Source organism: Mesoplodon densirostris, chromosome 10 (genome assembly GCF_025265405.1).
Source record: "Mesoplodon densirostris isolate mMesDen1 chromosome 10, mMesDen1 primary haplotype, whole genome shotgun sequence".
Classification (NCBI taxonomy): domain Eukaryota; kingdom Metazoa; phylum Chordata; class Mammalia; order Artiodactyla; family Ziphiidae; genus Mesoplodon; species Mesoplodon densirostris.
The window spans coordinates 105728328-105746602 of NC_082670.1; the positions used below are offsets into that span (position 1 = coordinate 105728328).

At 40.7% G+C, this 18275-nt stretch overlaps 1 protein-coding gene across 6 annotated transcripts in view; it reads right to left on the bottom strand.

Moving 5' to 3' along the window:
* TMCC1 (transmembrane and coiled-coil domain family 1) overlaps positions 1–18275 on the bottom strand; it is a 221775-nt gene that overhangs the window by 14198 nt on the left and 189302 nt on the right. For 5 of the 6 annotated variants that reach the window (XM_060109307.1, XM_060109306.1, XM_060109310.1 and 2 more), the window contains one exon: positions 6837–7771. In XM_060109307.1, the coding sequence (XP_059965290.1) occupies positions 6837–7771 (935 nt within the window). Of the gene's footprint in view, positions 1–6836; positions 7772–10556; positions 10649–18275 lie in introns of those variants that run through there. The other variant, XM_060109309.1, reaches the window with a different exon arrangement.

Consider the following 18275-nt stretch of genomic DNA (forward strand, 5'->3'; position numbering starts at 1 on the left):
CCTCCTTCCTCTCTGGGATGTACTTCAAATTATAATTAAGGAATGGGAGACTGAGAAAAATGCTGCAACCTTCCCCTGTTAGTGAGGTGCAGGGAGGGTCTGAACTGCTTGGTTCACGCTACCTGATTTTTTTTTTTTTTCCGGTACGCGGGCCTCTCACTGTTGTGGCCTCTCCCGTTGTGGAGCACAGGCTCCGGACGCGCAGGCTTAGCGGCCATGGCTCACGGGCCCAGCCGCACCGCGGCACGTGGGATCTTCCCAGACCCGGGCATGAACCCGTGTCCTCTGCATCGGCAGGCGGACCCTCAACCACTGCGCCACCAAGGAAGCCCAACGCTACCTGTTTTTTAGATTTGTTTTATTGTTGTCTTTTAACATTCCCCCCATTAGTCAAACGCAAAATCTGAATAACAAAAGGAATACTTCCCACCAACTTCCTACTCCTCCCGCTTTTAGTATTATAAACTCCTTTGCTCACTTTACTTTCTAGTATTTACTTCCTGTCTAAATTCTAAAATGGAGAAGCCAGATACCTAGGGAATTCATAGAAAGAACACCTCTATTCTCTCATTAAATATTAACACCAAACCAGCAAAGGGAAAAAAGGGAAAGTAAACTGTGTAACAGCCTTTCATATGTGATTTTTTAAAATCAAGAACTCCCTGTAAGGGATTTTAACCCCTTCATAAGACACTAATTAAAACTCTCTGTACATGAAGGGGGGGTGTTCTTGATCCTACTAGTATATGATTTTGACTGGCACATGCTTTTCATGTCATTCCATCTGGAACAGAAAGTAGCATGAGATTAATAATCTCATTTTGAGACTTTTTACTTAAAGGTCCTTCCTCAATCATTACAACTCAAAGGGAACGTAGACAGCTAAATATGATTTGAGCTTAACTATTAGTAAACAGAAAGCTTGAACACTGTGCGATCTTTTTTTAAAAAACAGGTTATATTATATTTGGGCAGGTGAAATTCTTCCCCCAGAAGCTAAACCTGCTCTATCTACAAAGTATTAAAACATATCCAGATTTTGTTGTAGGTTTACAATTCGTAAGTGAATATGGGTCTTGGCAAGTGAAAATTCCAAATGGTCTTAGAAATTGATACAATTTCATCCACTGGATTAGTCAACACAGTAGTCACCTTCCTAGATCAAAGATAAGCCAGGGCTGTTTTGGGTCAAATTCCTGACAAATGAGAAATTTTGGTGAGTGCACAGGTTGGGAATGCTTCACTTAATGCACCACTGTTTGGGTGTGGCTCAAAAGTTTGCAGCCACCTCTGAGAGCCAGTGGTGCTTCCCTAGTTGGGCAATAGGCCACCAGGACAGGATGGCTGAAGAATCCTGTAGAACAGGTATTGAGAGAAACAGGAAGAACTAGGTCCCAGGGCTGACTGACACCAATAGGCAACTAGGAAAGCAGCCTGCTGTATTATTTCCCAAGTGCATACCGGAGACCTGAGGTAGTTTCTGCCAGTGTTTGACCAGAATGGACAGAAAGCTGGGGCAGGAGATTATGACATGAAATGGGAGCTTGAATACACCCCTGGCTGAACTGGGGAAAGAAAGTGAATTTTCCCTCCTTACCTTTTGTTACCATATTTGTGTTGAAGCCCAAAAGAGTCTGGGAAACACTGAACTAGCTAGCCTTCAGTTGCAAAGGAAAAAGCACAGCATCAGTCCCCAATTAACAATCAGTCCCCCAAAGTCAAAAAGCAGCAGATGCCTAAAGCATATAGGGAATAAATAAAGGCTATAGGGGCTTTCTGGGCAATTTGGAGACTTGGTAATGACAGCTTTCTAATATCCTGCCACTTCTCAGACCATATCAGGTGCTTCCACAAACATTATCTCATTTAATAATCTCAACAACCCTGTACAACAGATACCATTACCTTGTTTTTACAGCAGAAACTGACTCAGGTGAGTTACATAAGGTCACACTGCTAATTAGTATCAGAACTGGCAAGAAAATTCAGGCTTGTCCAACCTTAATTAATTAACGAAGTAATTAATTTATTTGCTCTCCTTCTCTTCCCCTGTTCCTCCTTCCTCCCTCCCATTCTCCCTCCATTACCTCTTCAGTGGCTAAACTGGGAAGAGCCTATCGGTATGAAAGATCTCTTCGATGGAAGGTCTTACCCTTCTTATGAAGCATCTCTTATGAGCACCTCTCAACTGGGCTTTTTTTCCTCTTATAAATGAAGAACTAATTTGATCCAATATTTTCAGTTTCCATTTCACACTTATGGCCAAACCTAGTCTACATATCCTCTGGAGAGTCTCAGATCAACTTACAGTTGACAAACAGGTCTAACACACGGAATACAGGGCTAACATAGCTATATCTGACCATGTCTCTGTCTTATGCCCAGTGATAGTAAAAGTTCATACTTAAACAACAATTTCTTTAGTTAGAACTCCAATGGCCTGTGCCTAACTGGGTGAGCCTAGTTACTGACTGTTCTACTGCACGTGACGACTGCTCATGGTGACTGCCTCCTTCTGTATTTTTGCTCTTATAACCCAGTGCAATTTAAAATATCCCTGGGCTTAATACAAACAGTCTCAGAAGCCGATTTCCAAAGAACAGGAATCCCCTTAAAATAGAAGCTTTCAAATGGCATGACTGCTCATCAACACCAGGAGTGTTTTCAGCCTGCCTGACATGACACTGCTCTCTATACAGGCAGTAGCTGAGTAAAATTCCAGGCCAGATTCCCTAAGGGGAAAACTATAAAAGGAACCTGTAAAACTGCTGATGAATTGTCTTCCTAGTTCTCTCCTATTTTCAATGCATTTTGCCACAGCTGAACTTTTTCCTTCTGTAGCTCAATACAGGATACCCACTTTGGGAACGGACTAATCCTCCAGCTTTTAGCAGCAAGTTAAATACATGTTAAACCATTTTACTGTGTGACCTGGCAAAAGTCACTTTATCTTTCTGGGGCTCAGTGTACTCATCTGTAGAATGAGATTAAATTAGATATCTAAGGGCCCCTTCTATCTCTGAAGTACTAAAGTGAACCCAGTTGCCACTAACAAATCTGTAATAATGCTCTAATGGGATGAAGAGATTAGCTGGATAAAGAGAATCTGAAGTCAGCACAGATCCTATCACTAAAAACAAATGTCTAATTCTTGTCTCCTACCTTCTCAAATTCATGATCCCACTTATATCTAAGAGTCCAATACAAAGCTCAAAGACTAAGTACCTAGTTACTGTCCCAAGGTTGAGGTGGAGTTCAGATCCAAGCTCTGCTACAATGACTTCCTGGGCTAAGTGCATGTGGGTGCTGAAGAAACACTCTTCCGTCATGGCGCAACCACGTGGGTGCTGAGAGGTTTCTGAATGCTTCTGATTATTCCAAAGTAGATGGTCTTGGGCAAAACTCTTTACCCTGGTGCTACTCACTGGGGTAGAGACCAATGGGAAGCACATTAAGTGAGTGACAGTGTTGCGAAGGGCCTCTGAAAAGGGGGAAATCAGGACGGGGGTGGAGGTTTACTTAAATAGGGGTCCCCTATTACTTACCTACACCTGAGAAAACTAGTGTAGATACTAGCTTGAGAAAACTTTCTAGAACTTGTGCATTCACAGAATTTTACAGAATATGTTAAAACAGGGACTTTTAGGAAAAATACACTGTGACCTGGAAAAGGCCTAATACCTCTTGCTAATAAAGTCAATGCTTCTTAGAGCTAGACTACAGATTAGTTTTTCAATCATACAGATGTCAGGTTTGAGTTTGGGAAAAAACTTGTCCTGGTATGAAAAGAACACAGGCTTTGGAGTCAGATAAAACTGGGTTTGATTCCTGGCTTTACCACTTACAGAGTAATCTTTGGCAAAACTTAAAAACCTCACTGGGCCTCAATTTCCTCATCTGTAAAATGGGTTAATACAATGCACCTGCAGGGACATTGTGAGGCTTAGCAAATATACATGAAGCATCTAGCACTACGCACATCATAGAAGTTTAGTGAGAGAAGCTGCCAGAGGTAGAGTCCTCCTCCTCCTCCTCATTTAATACTGTGCATGGCCTCCCTCCTGTCAACTCAGATATTAGTAAAATAAACTACAGCAGAGAAAATAAGCAGAAATGCATCTAGACGCATTAACTGGTTTCTTGGTCACAGAAGAGTCCCTTAAGTCCATCCCTCCCTACTTCCTTCCTACACAAAAAGCCAAGCCTCTAACAGAGTAGAAATAGAAATTAGCAAAGAGATGCTGCTGCAGGCAGCTCATTAAGAGTGCGGAGAATATGTGGAAAGGTGAAGGAACAAACGAAAAAGGCAGACGACAGAAGTTTAAAAAGCAAGCTGCCTAGGACCATTTATTGCAGAGGCATGTAAGCTGACACCCTCACTGAGCTGAGAGTATAGCTCTAAGAACACTACTGTTTTAAGCTATTTCCAATCATGTTAGGTTCAGTGTAACTACTCTGTTAAAAGAAGGTAGAGAAATTCTGCTTAAAATGTTAAAAGTTTTGGTGCTTAAAAGAATAAACTACAATCTGTGGGGAAAATCTCACTTATGTAGAACAGTTCAAAGACCAACAAAATTAGATAAATATATTTACCGTGTAAAGACATATGGAATGGAGGAGAAATCCCTTACTGCTCTAAACATGGAAATACTGGTGCGACGACATAGTTGAGTAAAACAGTTGTGACTTTTCCACTGCTTTTCTTGGGGAAAAAAAGATTCAAGATTCTGTTTTAAGGAAAGACCATTCTCAAGCTGCAGTGATTTGACAGTCAGATTACACATTATATTATGTATTCCTCTCTCCCCCTCTGTTTTTGAAAATTCACAAGTTTCCTTTATTCTCTCTTCATTCCATAAAACAAGTCATTCACTTACTACCAAGAACCCAAAATGCAATGAAAGAAATGCACTTCTCCTTAACGTCCTAAGTGGCTTGGACATGATTCTTTTAATGAGATAATAATGAGGAGCTAAAGCTCTGTCCTGTCTGTGAATTATTTTAAATGGATACAAAGGAGGCCTTGGGAGACTCGTTTTTCCTCCCTGATTTTCTCACGCTGGCGTACACCTGACTTAAAGACGTAACAAACTCTATATGAGTTTTAAGCTCTGGAAGAATTTAAAAACTGGAATGTTTTGCTATCCTTTCAAAATAAAAGGGTCAAAGCAACTGACCGTGGAACTCCCAGGTCTCCATGTTCAGAGGGGTGTATTTTAATAGCAGCAGTAGCAGCTGCTACCTAACATCAATCAAGCACTTACCGGGCCAGGCACTGAGTTATGTGCTTTACATAAATTATTTCATTTAAATGGCACAATAATCTTATGAAGGACTACTATTATTTCTATGTTAGAGATGAGGAAATCAAGACTTAGAGAAGTTAAGAATCTTGCCCAGTTTTCAAGATTAGTAAGTGGCAGAACTAGAATTTCAACCCAGGAGTTAGGTTTCATGTGGTACAAAGGACCAGGTGTTTTATTTTTAGAGTCCATCTGAGTATTTGTTAGATTGCTCGCTGCTTTAGAAATTGTCTTCTGAGTATACTAAAGAATACACAAAACAATGAAATAAGAATAGTCATATACTTGCTTTTAGAACTTCATTTCTCTCTCCCACACTTCTCTTTTCTTCTCCCTTAAGTCTTAAGTCAGAATCGAAGGACAGAAGAGTGAAGATAAGAGGTAGGACTGAGTGATTGATTAGCATTTTCTCCATCTGAAAAGAGCTTGCTGAGGTAACTCCTTTCACAGCTAATTGATACACACAAACAATTTATTTCAGGCCCTGAAATTATCTCATAAAAGTAAACTTTAAAAAAAATCGCTTTTATTATATCTTTTTTTACAAGAGGTAAAGGGACCTTAAGAGACTGTCTGTTCAATCCTTGACATTATAGTAAAAGTACTGAGGATTCCCTGTAGATCGTAACTGGGACAAAACCACAATCCAGGCCTTTCAGGGCCTAACCTGTGGCTGTTAACAGGCTGTGTGGCTCCTGTAATATTGGCCCTTAATCTGTAACAGTGAGGTGGCCTGGCTCTGGCTGACAAAGTTTGGATCTGAATGAGTACTCCACGTGGATACTATTTCTATCTGCACGTGATGGAAGCAAGGGGAAGGGACACACATTTGGAGAACAGCTAAGAGTGGTCTAATATGAATACAGTTTGTCATGTGAAACACAAAAAAGAGACCAGCTTCTACCTTTAGCAGATTATGACTCAAAGCACTTAGTCCTTTGCGAATTCTCTAACTACTGTAGAATGATTTCATGTTTAAGTCCACTCTCATTCAAACATTTGCCAATTCATAAAAGTAACAGACAGGCTTATCTGGATTTATTTCCAGTCTAATGTTTCTATACCAATTGCCCAGATAAGTGTGTTTAAAGTCAAATATCTACAAGGTTCATTACATTTTGGCTGGGCTATATCTTTGATTTCTACAGAGTTCAGAGGGTTATAGATCTTTTAAATTCAATGTATTATAACTATAGGCTGCAATTGTTTGTGGTTCTGCGATTTTAAATAAGTAGGTGGAATGCCTTAGAAAGCTTGGGCTTCATTTGAAACGTGAAGACTAGAGGGCTACAGTCATCATTACCCCCTGACTGAAACACTCCACTGGTGTGTGATCTTGGGAGTCATTTAACTCTGCTTGCCTCTCTTTTGCTCTCTATGATAAGAACTCATGCAAACATCATGTAACGTATCTAAAGTGCTGTGAATACTCCAGAGAAAGACACTGTACCAAGGCCTTTTGAAGCTACTCCCCAGTATTCAAAGGGAGGGGAACCTCAACCTAATTTAGGATTTTAATTCCACGTAACTTACCTATATCGCTCCTCCTGTAAGGCCTGCATTATTAATGAATAGTCCCTCTGATAATGTTCCTTGAGGGTCTCGAAGGATTCCTCTAGTCTGGCCTGGGTTTCCCGGATCTCCTGGATCTCGTGCAGTAGTGCATCACACCCTGAGCTCTGCATGTCCAGGGTGTTTGTTTTGGAGCTGGACGCTCCTACAGCAATGCCTCCAGCGGCGCTGTTGGCTCCCACAGAGCCTGACGTGGCACTAGAACAATCCTCCTCACTACCATATTTGGGGCTGGACTGAAAGCTTGAAATCACTCCCAAAGCCTTTCCCCCATCATCCACTTGCCCTTCCTCTAAAGAGTCCTTCAGGTTAGGGATATTGTCTGCACTGCCAAACTTATTCCGAATTAGTGAAGCGATCTCTCTGGGCTTAGAGACCACAGCCCCTGCTGCTGAATGGGTTGCCTGGGAGAAGCTGGAGAGTCCACCTTTAACACTGTCCACTACACCTTCACTGAAGCCGGTCACCTTTGCTCCCACATCCTTCAGACCCTGGTGCATGTCCCTGAAGACGTCCTTTGGCTGCCGGGGGATCCCATTCTGCTCCACCTCTCGGAGCTTCCTGCGGTAGTGCTCAAGCTTCTTTTGTAGTTGGAGGATGGTCTGGGCAGATTTCTGGTTCTTCTTCTCAAAGACCTGCTTGATACGGGCAGCCTGCTGCTTGTCCGCACTGTTGGCGAGCTTCAGGTACTCGGCAACGTTGTCGTCCCGGGCTGTTTGTGCAATCTTGATTTGTTCTGTGAGCTTCAGGATCTTCTGCTGCAAGTGAGCAATAGCAGCCTTTGTGCGCTGAGGGTCTGGTGTTCCATCCACAGCGTCTGTGTGGAGGCTGCCATCAGTGCTGGAGGCCACCGCACTGGAAGTCTGGGCGAGGCTGCTTACTTCCAACCGCTCGATCTAGCGTAAAAGCAAGAGGCGGATGTTAGAAGGAGCCCCAAAGGAGTCGCTTTCCAGAATCAATGGGCCCAAATGTATTGAAAATTTACTTACTCAGCACAGATAGCTGACCTAATTCCTCCTGTCCTGTACAAGCCCCATCTCCCTCTTGGATACTGTCCTCATACAAGTACCCTTTGCTTTAAGCAAAACATATATATGAAAAAAGACCTGCACAAGATGTAAAGTGGGGGTATTCTTCCTTTGCTAGAGGATTTATTACAGTAGTTCTTTAAATAATAAACCTCTCCTACTGGGTTTAAAGCATGAATTAATTCACAAACATTCTACACACATATTTTTGTTTAGAAGCATATCTATGTACAACAAAGTACATCTGTATTTCAATTTAATTATATGAATATCATCTTAGTATTCAGACATCACTGTATTCCAATTCATGCTTTCAGATTACGGTCATCTGAAAATGTTGGCGAGAAAAGGTAATTTAAGTGACTAGATATAAAAATCCAATTGTTATCACAGTGTCTTTTTATCAAATCATGTCAAGGTTGATGCAATCATTCCCTCTGTTCTATTAGGGGCACTTAATGGGTAGCTGCAGACAGGTGAAGGAGGGAATGGGAGGGTACTGCTGAAAGGGCAAGGACGAACGTGGTATGCTCTTGAGAGTTAAAATCCCAAATCACAAGTAAATGTGATAACTTAGGTAAGATAACATAGACAGTCAGGGACACAGACAGTAAGAGGTTAGTAATTAACAAGTCAATGACCAAGTTCAGACCTTTTTTTTTTTTTTTTTTTTTTTTTTTGCGGTATGCGGGCCTCTCACTGTTGTGGCCTCCCCCGTTGCGGAGCACAGGCTCCGGACGCGCAGGCTCCGGACGCGCAGGCTCAGCGGCCATGGCTCACGGGCCCAGCCGCTCCGCGGCATATGGGATCCTCCCAGACCAGGGCACGAACCCGTATCCCCTGCATCGGCAGGCGGACTCTCAACCACTTGCGCCACCAGGGAGGCCCGAGTTCAGACCTTTTGAAGCTCAAATTTTGTGACTTCTATCTAGCAAAAGATTTTTATTAGGCAAGGGACTCCAAAACACATACAATGACTATCCTCTGGTATGCATGAGTGATCATTCAAGGAAGTTGAAGAAAAAGGCAAATTGTTCAGATTTGAAAACTTACACTATCATGCTTCAAAGCCATTAGCCAAAGCTAAGGGGAGGTCATGTTTCTCTAACTCGGGAGAAAAAAGTCCTTCAAGAAGGCGCCCCTGGGTGTGGCTTGTGGTGGTGAATTAGGGAAGGGTCCATGGAAAAAGGCTTTAGAAACTTACTCTCTGTTGAGTAGTAACCGAAATAAATAATAAAATAACAATCGCAGGGAAACAAAAATTCCCAGTAGGAGTGACAGTGTACAAGTTTACCATCCTGGAGACTAAGGGCACACTCCTTTCCTTGGTTCCCATCCCTAATCTGTCACCAGTAAACAATCTGCTAGGAAGAACTATATGTAGGTTACTCTCATATTTTAAAAAGTTGAATTAATTCTATAATGACAATAATAAAACCAATCTGAAATATTCATGAAATGCTGATAATTAACTTGTCAGTCTAGAGGTGCATTCTCCTTTTTTCATCTTGGCTGTATCTCCTCAGTTTTACTGTCTGAGCAGGGACTATGCCGATCTCTAAAACACATTTAGTTCATTACTGGATTCAACATATTACTACTAATGTGAACAGAAACAATATTATTTTCCTTCTAGATGAACAAACGTGAAATACCGTAATTTAAATAAAAGCAAAAGAATAATTTAAAACAGAAATGAATAACAAAAATGACATTATGCTCCACTAATAAAAAGAATATGCAGAATAGTTAGGGACTAGCACAGTAACTGTTTTGTATCACTTCTCCATCTGCCCTGTTCATCTTTAGGTGCATGCTATCAAGCAGTGAAAGGGCCAGAGGGAAGGCAGCAGAAGAGAGGATGAGCCAGAGTTCCAGATAAACCAAGTCGCCAAGACTTGCAAGAGAAGCTCCTGGAAACCCACTCTCTTCAGTTCCTTCAGTTCATTCTCTTAAGCTGTACAGAGTTCCCATTGTGTGATTTTCTTTCTGAATGGAATTTCAGATCCCATAACTATAGTATGTAATATGACCCTGATTGTGTACTTATGTTTAATAGCTCAAAATCTACCACGGTATAAAAGGAAAGCAATATGAAACGTCTCTAGATCTAAGACTACAAGCTTATGCATGGTCTAGTTTTCTTAGGTTCTTTCTTATTACTTGAATATCAACTTATATGCATTCTTGTTGTCTAAAGAAGTATAGACATGGAAATCAAGTTTAACTCTTACTCTGGGAGGACAGAAATTGATCATACTGCTCAAAAGATGGCTTTGGGACTAGAATCAAGGTTTGCTGTTGTTTTTTAAATTATTATTTATTTATTTATTGAAAAATAGTTGATTTACAATGTTGTGTTAATTTCTGCTGTATAGCAAAATGATTCAGTTACACATATATAATACATTCTTTTTTTTATTATATTCTTTTCCATTATGGTTTATCACAGAATACTGAATATAGTTCCCTGTGCCATACAGTAGGACCTTGTTGTTAGAATCAAGGTTTGATTACATCTCTAAAATTGAAAAAACCTGAATAAAGTTTCAATATAATTATTTACAAATCATCAGTTTAGATGTGTCTTTATTTCCCTGCACAGTAACTAAAGAAATAAACCAGACTGTCTTTACTCTGACCTCTGTCCTACCTGGCTGTTCGGAGCCCCACTATGTCCTTCCAGTGTGTGACTCCCACTTAGAATCATCAATATGGCTGCAAGAGCAGAGCTGACAGAATCCACTGTCCTCCGCCTTGAGAAAGAAAGCTAACCCACAGCTTCAGCAGGAGGGTAGTTTACACTTGAAACCATGAATCACTCGATTCTCAGTAACTCCTCCCAATCTTGGCAGGCACTGTTCTTAAAGAGGAAGGAGAGAGAGCAGGAAATCAGGAGAGGAGGGGAGGGGAGGGGAGAGAAAGAGGAGGAAAGAGAAAGATATATTGAACTACAGAATTATAGGACAGGGGTTGTGCATACTCTCTTGGTATCTTTTGAACTATGAACCAAGTCCTTGGTGGCCTGAACACTTAGCACTGGAAGGGCCTGACTTAGCCTTGAGTTGTGAACGGACCAAGTGAAAAGTTCTCTTTTCCAATAGTCTTTGCTAGCATACTAGGCTATCCACATAAAACAACATAAAATTAGATTCCTACTTCACTCCAGACAAACAACTATTGCAAATTTGAAATGTGTAATTGTAAATGTGAAAAGCAAATTTAAAACCTTTTAGAAGGCAGTACTGGAAAACAGCAAAGGGTTTTCTTATACAGGAAAAGGCATAGATCAGAAAAACAAGACTATTAAGTCTGGCTACATTTAGTGTAGCAGTGAAGCATGGATTCTGGCATAAACTGCTTGGGTTCGAAACTGGCTTTGCTACTTACTAGCCATGTGACATTGGGCAAGTTATTTAACCTCTGTCTATATCCATTTCATCAACTGTAAAATATGGATAATACTAATGCCCATTTTCCAAAGACTGTTGTGAGGATGAAGTGAGTCAATGAACATAAAAGCTCTCAAAACAGTACCAGGCACAGTGTAAGCTGTTAGTACTGGCTATTATTTTTGTACCATGTAAGTGGTTCTTTTTGAAAAATTCAAATATTAAAAGATTCCAGAATATACTTCCTTCCAAGATCTTTCACATTTCAGGCATAAACTAGGGGATATGAAGAGCCTGAACCAAAGGAATAATGTACTTCAACATTACATAAAGCAACAATAGTCATCTTTCTTGACAGTTGGTCTTGTGGCTCGGCAGCTGGTTGCCTAATCTTCCAGTTCTCACAGTAACCCTACAAAGTAGACACTGTTATCACTAATTTACAAGTGAACTGACTGTGAGGTGCCTCCTACTACCTTATCACTTAGCAATTTGACAACAGCAGCAGCAATATCACCTTCACAACAGGGTTTCCTATGACCATATCCCCTGAAGGGCTTTCAAATCTAATCATACCCACTAAATAGCAAGCAGCAGCCCACTTATTGCTGAGGTTAGAATTAATTTGTATAGGAAAAGCTAGGACCAAAAGTCAGTCAGTTAAACATATTTTGACTACTTATTATAAGTTAGGCAATATGCTACAAGTCTAGAGATATGGTCAGAAGCCACAATTAATATCTAACTGTTGCTATAACAAGCAGACTATACTGCTTTGTTTGTACTTTGTCTCTTACTATTAAGAATTCATTGTTGAAATTATCTATTCACTGATCTGAATTAACTGACCAGAAAACAGCCCAAGAGAAAATTTTCAACAGCTATACCTCAAAACACTGATTAATCAAGGACAGAACTGGAGCCATCTACGGCAGAGTTTTGATAAAGCTTTATAATGGCTTTCAATTTTTCATGTGCAAATATATTAAAGATCTGTCAACTTTCTCTAAGTGGATTAAAGTGTTAGAACACGGCAGGACCCAGCTCTGAGAATAGTCATATATAAAGGCAACACGGTGGAAAGGGCACTTTCAAGAGTAAAAGGACCTGGTTCAAACCTGACTCTGTCACCTCACAACTGTGTGTCTCTGGGCCATCTACTCGTTCTCTTTGAGCCTAAGTTTTCTCTTCCATACAATGGGGCTATCATTTTCTCATGAGATTATTTGAAAAGATGTTAAATGTGTGTTATGCCTGCCAAGCAAGGTAAGCATTCAAGAGGTTACCTTTTTCTATTCCTTACCTGGTTCATTACTCAAAATCCAAGACATGTATATCTGTAGCTAAAAAAGATTCAGAAATCCCTGACTTGACATTGCTATCTTCAATAAAAGCCACAGTCCCATTCTGCTTACTTAGTATGATGAAATCATCTTATCTATGCTTTATAGAGTATTGTCTCTCTCAGGCAATCTCATACTCTGCACATTAAATAATCCGTATCTTTTCTGAGAAAATGAAGAAGGAATTTTACAATAAAAGAAGAAGGGGGTAGAGAGTGAGGAAGTCTTTGTAGTTAATCTGAAAACAAATACAAGCTTGACTATTTTGGTTTTTTTGAAAGTGTATCTTTTCCAAAGCCAATTTCACAGAATGGGTTGTGCCGTCGCCTGTGCAAGTTGATGCTGGGGCACCTGCAGACCACTGTTCTGCCAAATATTTTCTCAGAGATACAGTGGCCATGTTTTGAATCAAAATTGGAGTGTATGGTTCAATTCAAGTATACTTAGTGGGGGCAATAAGATAGAATATTTGATTTGGGGGAGACCACTCCCCAAATCCAATACAAATGGTAATCCCTAGAGATTCTTAATCTTGGCCCTAAGAACCACACAGGAATCTACCTTCTAATCGATAATAAACATGAAGAGGCTCTGGTTGGTCTTATAAGCTTTTCTTCTTCTGCCAGGCGGATTGTGTTGAGGATATAAAACACAAGAAAGAGCCCTGCCTTAGGTGTTACACAGCTCTGGATCTGAATTTTGCATCATCTCCTTCAGGCTTGCCTCTCCACCTCCCCCATGCCTCATCCCTAACGAAAAGAAAAGAAACCCCACAGTCTATCAGCACTTTGTGAAGAAAATATACCTTAATCATGACAGTGTTTTTCCACCCATCTCCCCAGTCTCACTGTAGAAACAAACGCCCTTCCCTCCTCACAGTCAGTCAGCACAACTCTGTTGAGCAAATTTCTCCTATGCGATTCTGACCGACGTTGAGTTTGCCATGCTGTGAAATGGAGAGGAGATCTCAAGTGGGTGTAATAGAAAATAAAAATAGACTAAATTCCACTAGCCCACAGCAAGCAAGCCTTTTCTCTAAGCATTCCATATTCTGCTTTGGACCTAAAACCAAGATTCAGGTCATAGTCTAAAAAACAGGCCTTTTCAGTTGTCATAAAATTTTTTCTTAATTTGATAAATAATTCTTATACAGACCGAAGTGTTCCCTATAAGTTCTAGGAATCACCTTTGCACTTTTTTTACACAGAACTTTGGTACATGAAACAACCCCAGGTTCTATGGAGATGTGTCTGGATCACCACAAAGGGGAATAGTGAAGCCAGTGAGCAGGGCTCCTGGAACCCTGATTACCTCTTCTTTCATTTATTTTATATGGGTATCCTGGGAAATTTTTGCTTAGAAAAAGAAAAGGAAACAATGTTTTCTTGCTTATTTTTATTTATTTATTTATTTATTTTTCTTTTTGCGGTATGTGGGCCTCTCACTGTTGTGGCCTCTCCCGTTGCGGAGCACAGGCTCCGGATGCGCAGGCCCAGCGGCCATGGCTCACGGGCCCAGCCGCTCCGCGGCATATGGGATCCTCCCAGACCGGGGCACGAACCCGTATCCCCTGCATCGGCAGGCGGACTCTTAACCACTGCGCCACCAGGGAGGCCCTATTGCTTATTTTTAAAAAGTTTGACAGGGATGCAAGGATGGTTCAACACCTGCAAATTAATCAATGTGATAGACCACTCTAACAAAATGAAGGATAAAAACCATGTGATAATCTCAATAGATGCAGAAAAAGCATTTGACAAGATTCAACACTCATTTTTGATAAAGAATTCTCAATAAAATGGGTATAAAAGGAGCATATGTCAATGTAATAAAGATCATATATGACAAACCCACAGCTAACATCATACTCGATGATGAAAAATAGAAAGCTATCTCTCTAAGATCAGGAACAACACAAAGATGCCTACTCTCACTATTCTTATTCAGCATGACATTGGAAATCCTAGCCAGACAATTAGGCAAGAAAAAGAAATAGAAGGCATCCAAATTGGAAAGGAAAAAGTAAAACCATCACTATTTGCACATGATATGATTTTAAACACAGAAAATCCTAAAGATTCCAAAAAACTACTAGAAATAATAAACAAATACAGTAAATTTGCAGGGTACAAAATCAGCATTCAAAGATCTGCTGCATTTCTATGCACTAATAATGAACTAGCAGAAAGAGAAAATAAGAAAACAATCCTATTTTCAATCACAACAAAAAGAATAAAATACCTAGGAATAAATTTAACCAAGGAGGTTAAAGACCTGTACACTGAAAACTATAAGGCGTTGTTTAAAGAAACTGAAGAAAACACAAAGAAATGCAAAGATATTCCACACTCATGAACTGAAAGAATTAACATTGTTAAAATGTCCATACCACCTAGAGCAATCTACAGATTCAATGCAATCCCTACCCCAATCTCAATGACATTTTTCATAGAAATAGAACAAAAAATCCTAAAATTTGTACGGAACCACAGAACACCCTGAATAGCCAAAGCAATCCTGAGAAAACAGAACAAAGCTGGACATATCACACTCCCTGATTGCAAATTATAATACAAAGCATTCACAATAAAAACAACATGGTACTGGCAGAAAAACAAACATACAGATCAATAGGACAGAATTGAAAGCCCAGAAATTAACCCACAATTAATTTATGACAAAGGAGCAAACAACATACACTGGAGAAAGGACAGTCTCTTCATTAAATGGTGTTGGAAAAACTGGACAGCCACATGCAAAAGAATGAAACTAGACCACTATCTTACACCATACACAAAAAATTAATTCAAAATGGTTCAAAGATTTGAAAGTAAGACCTGAAACCATAAAAATCCTAGAAGAAAACATAGGCCTTATAGTCTAACATGGGTCTTGCAATATCTTTCTGAGTATGTCTCCTCAGGGAAGGGAAACAAAAGCAAACATAAACAAATAGCACTGCATCAAACTAAAAAGCTTCTGCACACCAAAGGAAATCATCAACAAAACAAAAGACAACCTACCGAATGGGAGAAAACATTTGTAAATGATATGACCAATAAGGGGTTAATATCTTATAAAGAACTCATACAACTCTACAGTAACAACAACAAAATACAAACAATCTGATTAAAAAACGAGCAGAGTGGGACTTCCCAGGTGGCACAGTGGTTAAGAATACATCTGCCAATGCAGGGGACAGGGGTTCCATCCCTGCCTGGTTCGGTAAGATCCCACATGCCGCGGAGCATCTAAGCCCGTGTGCCACAATTACTGAGCCTGCACTCTAGAGCCCGCGAGCCACAACTACTGAGCTTCATGCTGCAACTACTGAAGCCCGCATGCCTAGAGCCCATGCTCCACCACAAGAGAAGCCACTGCAATGAGAAGCCTGTGCACTGCAACAAAGAGTAGCCCCCACTTGATGCAACTAGAGAAAGCCCGCACACAGCAGCGAAGACCCAACGCAACCAAAAATAAATTAAAAAAAAAAAAGTTAAAAAAAAAATGGGCAGGGCTTCCCTGGTGGTGCAGTGGTTGAGAGTCCTCCTGACGATGCAGGGGACACGCGTTCGTGCCCCAGTCCAGGAGGATCCCACATGCCACAGAGCGGCTGGGCCTGTGAGCCATGGCCGCTGAGCCTGCACGTCCGGAGCCTGTGCTCCGCAACGGGAGAGGCCACAACAGTGAGAGGCCCGCATACCTCAAAAAAAAAAAGAAAAAAAAAAGGGCAGAATATCTGAATAGACATTTTTCCAAAGAAGATATACAGATGGCCAACGGGCCCAGAAAAGATGTTCAACATCACTAATTATTAGGGAAATGCAAAACAAAACCACAATGAGATATCACTTCACACCCATTAGAATGGCTATTATCAAAAAGAAGAGAGGGTTTCCCTGGTGGCGCAGTGGTTGAGAGTCTGCCTGCCAGTGCAGGGGACACGGGTTTGTGCCCCGGTCCGGGAAGATCCCACATGCCGCGGAGTGGCTAGGCCCGTGAGCCATGGCCGCTGAGCCTGTGCGTCCAGAGCCTGTGCTCCGCAACGGGAGAGGCCACAGCAGTGAGAGGCCCGCGTACCACAAAAAAAAAAAAAAAAAAAAAAAAAAAGGAGAAATAACAAGTTTTGGTGAGTAGAGAAAAGGAAATCCTTGCACACTGTTGATGGGAATGTAAATTGGTGCAGCCACTATGGAAAACAGTGGAGATTCCTCAAGAACAGAACTACCATATGATCCAACTATTCTACTTCTGGGTATTTACCAGAATAATAGGAAACAGTAATTTGGAAAGAGCACCCCTATATTCATCACAGCATTATTTATAAGGAAACAATCTATGTGTCCATTAACTGACGAATGGATAAAGAAGATATGGGGTGTGTGTGTGTGTGTGTGTGTGTGTGTGTGGTGTGTATACACATACATATACATATACACAATGGAATACATACACATACATATACATACACATATACACAATGGAATACCACTCAGCCATATAAAAAGATGAAATCTTAACATCTGTGACAACATGGATGGACCTTGAGGGTATTATGCTAAGTCAGTAAGTCAGATGGAGAAAATTTCACTCATATGTGGAATAAAAAACAAAATAAAACAAATAAATGAACAAACAAAACAAAAACAAAACACCTAGATATAGAGATTAGATTGGCGGTTACCAGAGAGGAAGGAGGGTTGGGGGAAGGCAAAATGGGTAAAGGGGGTCAACTGTATGGTGCTGGATGGAAACTAAACCTTTGGTGGTGCACATGAAGTAGTGTATACACAAGTTGAAATGCAATGTTGTACACATGAAACTTATGTCAAGTTACAGACCAATGTTACAGCAATTAAAAATACACACACATAAAATCACACTCAAAAAAAGTTTGAAAAATCACTGATATACAAGTAATACTCATGACAAGAATCCTGGTCACTTGTGAATTTGGCACTACAGTCTAGTTTGTCTCAAACTTCCCTTTTCTACTGAGAACCACTTAAGGCCCCACTCTCTTTTCTACCACCGGCACTTTCCAGGTCCATCTTCATCAAAAACAAAGTTTTAAAATCACTTCATGGGTGATGTGCACTGAAATGTGAATTCTGGTGGGGTTTGCTCTCTAGCTTTGTAGCTGAAGATCCTACCATGTGCCTCAGCAAAATTTTGACAAAAAAACTATATCATGGATCACTTGGGAATAATGGAAACTTTAAATTTAAATCTATATATGCTAAGGGTCACAACTATAATTTGGTTCTTCTGACATGGCACACTGTTTCACACCTCCAGGCTTCTGCCCACACGGCTCCCTCAGCCAGTCCAGGGTATATTCTCCTTTCCTTTTCTGGCTGAAGGAAACCCAGTTCAGGTATAACCTCCTTCAGGAAATCTTTCCTGACAACCTCCCTCTCCCAGCTGGATTAATGGCTCCTCCTTTATATTCTCACTTATCTATGTTTCTGTATCACTTGTCCCTATCACATTACGCTGAAATGACTGCCTGAGTGTGTTGCCTCCACTGACAGTTCCTGAGGGCAGGGGTCACATCACATTCATCTTTGTGCCCCAAGAAGGTACCAAAATGCCTTGGACAAAGAAGATATCAAGTAAATGTTCAATATAAATGCT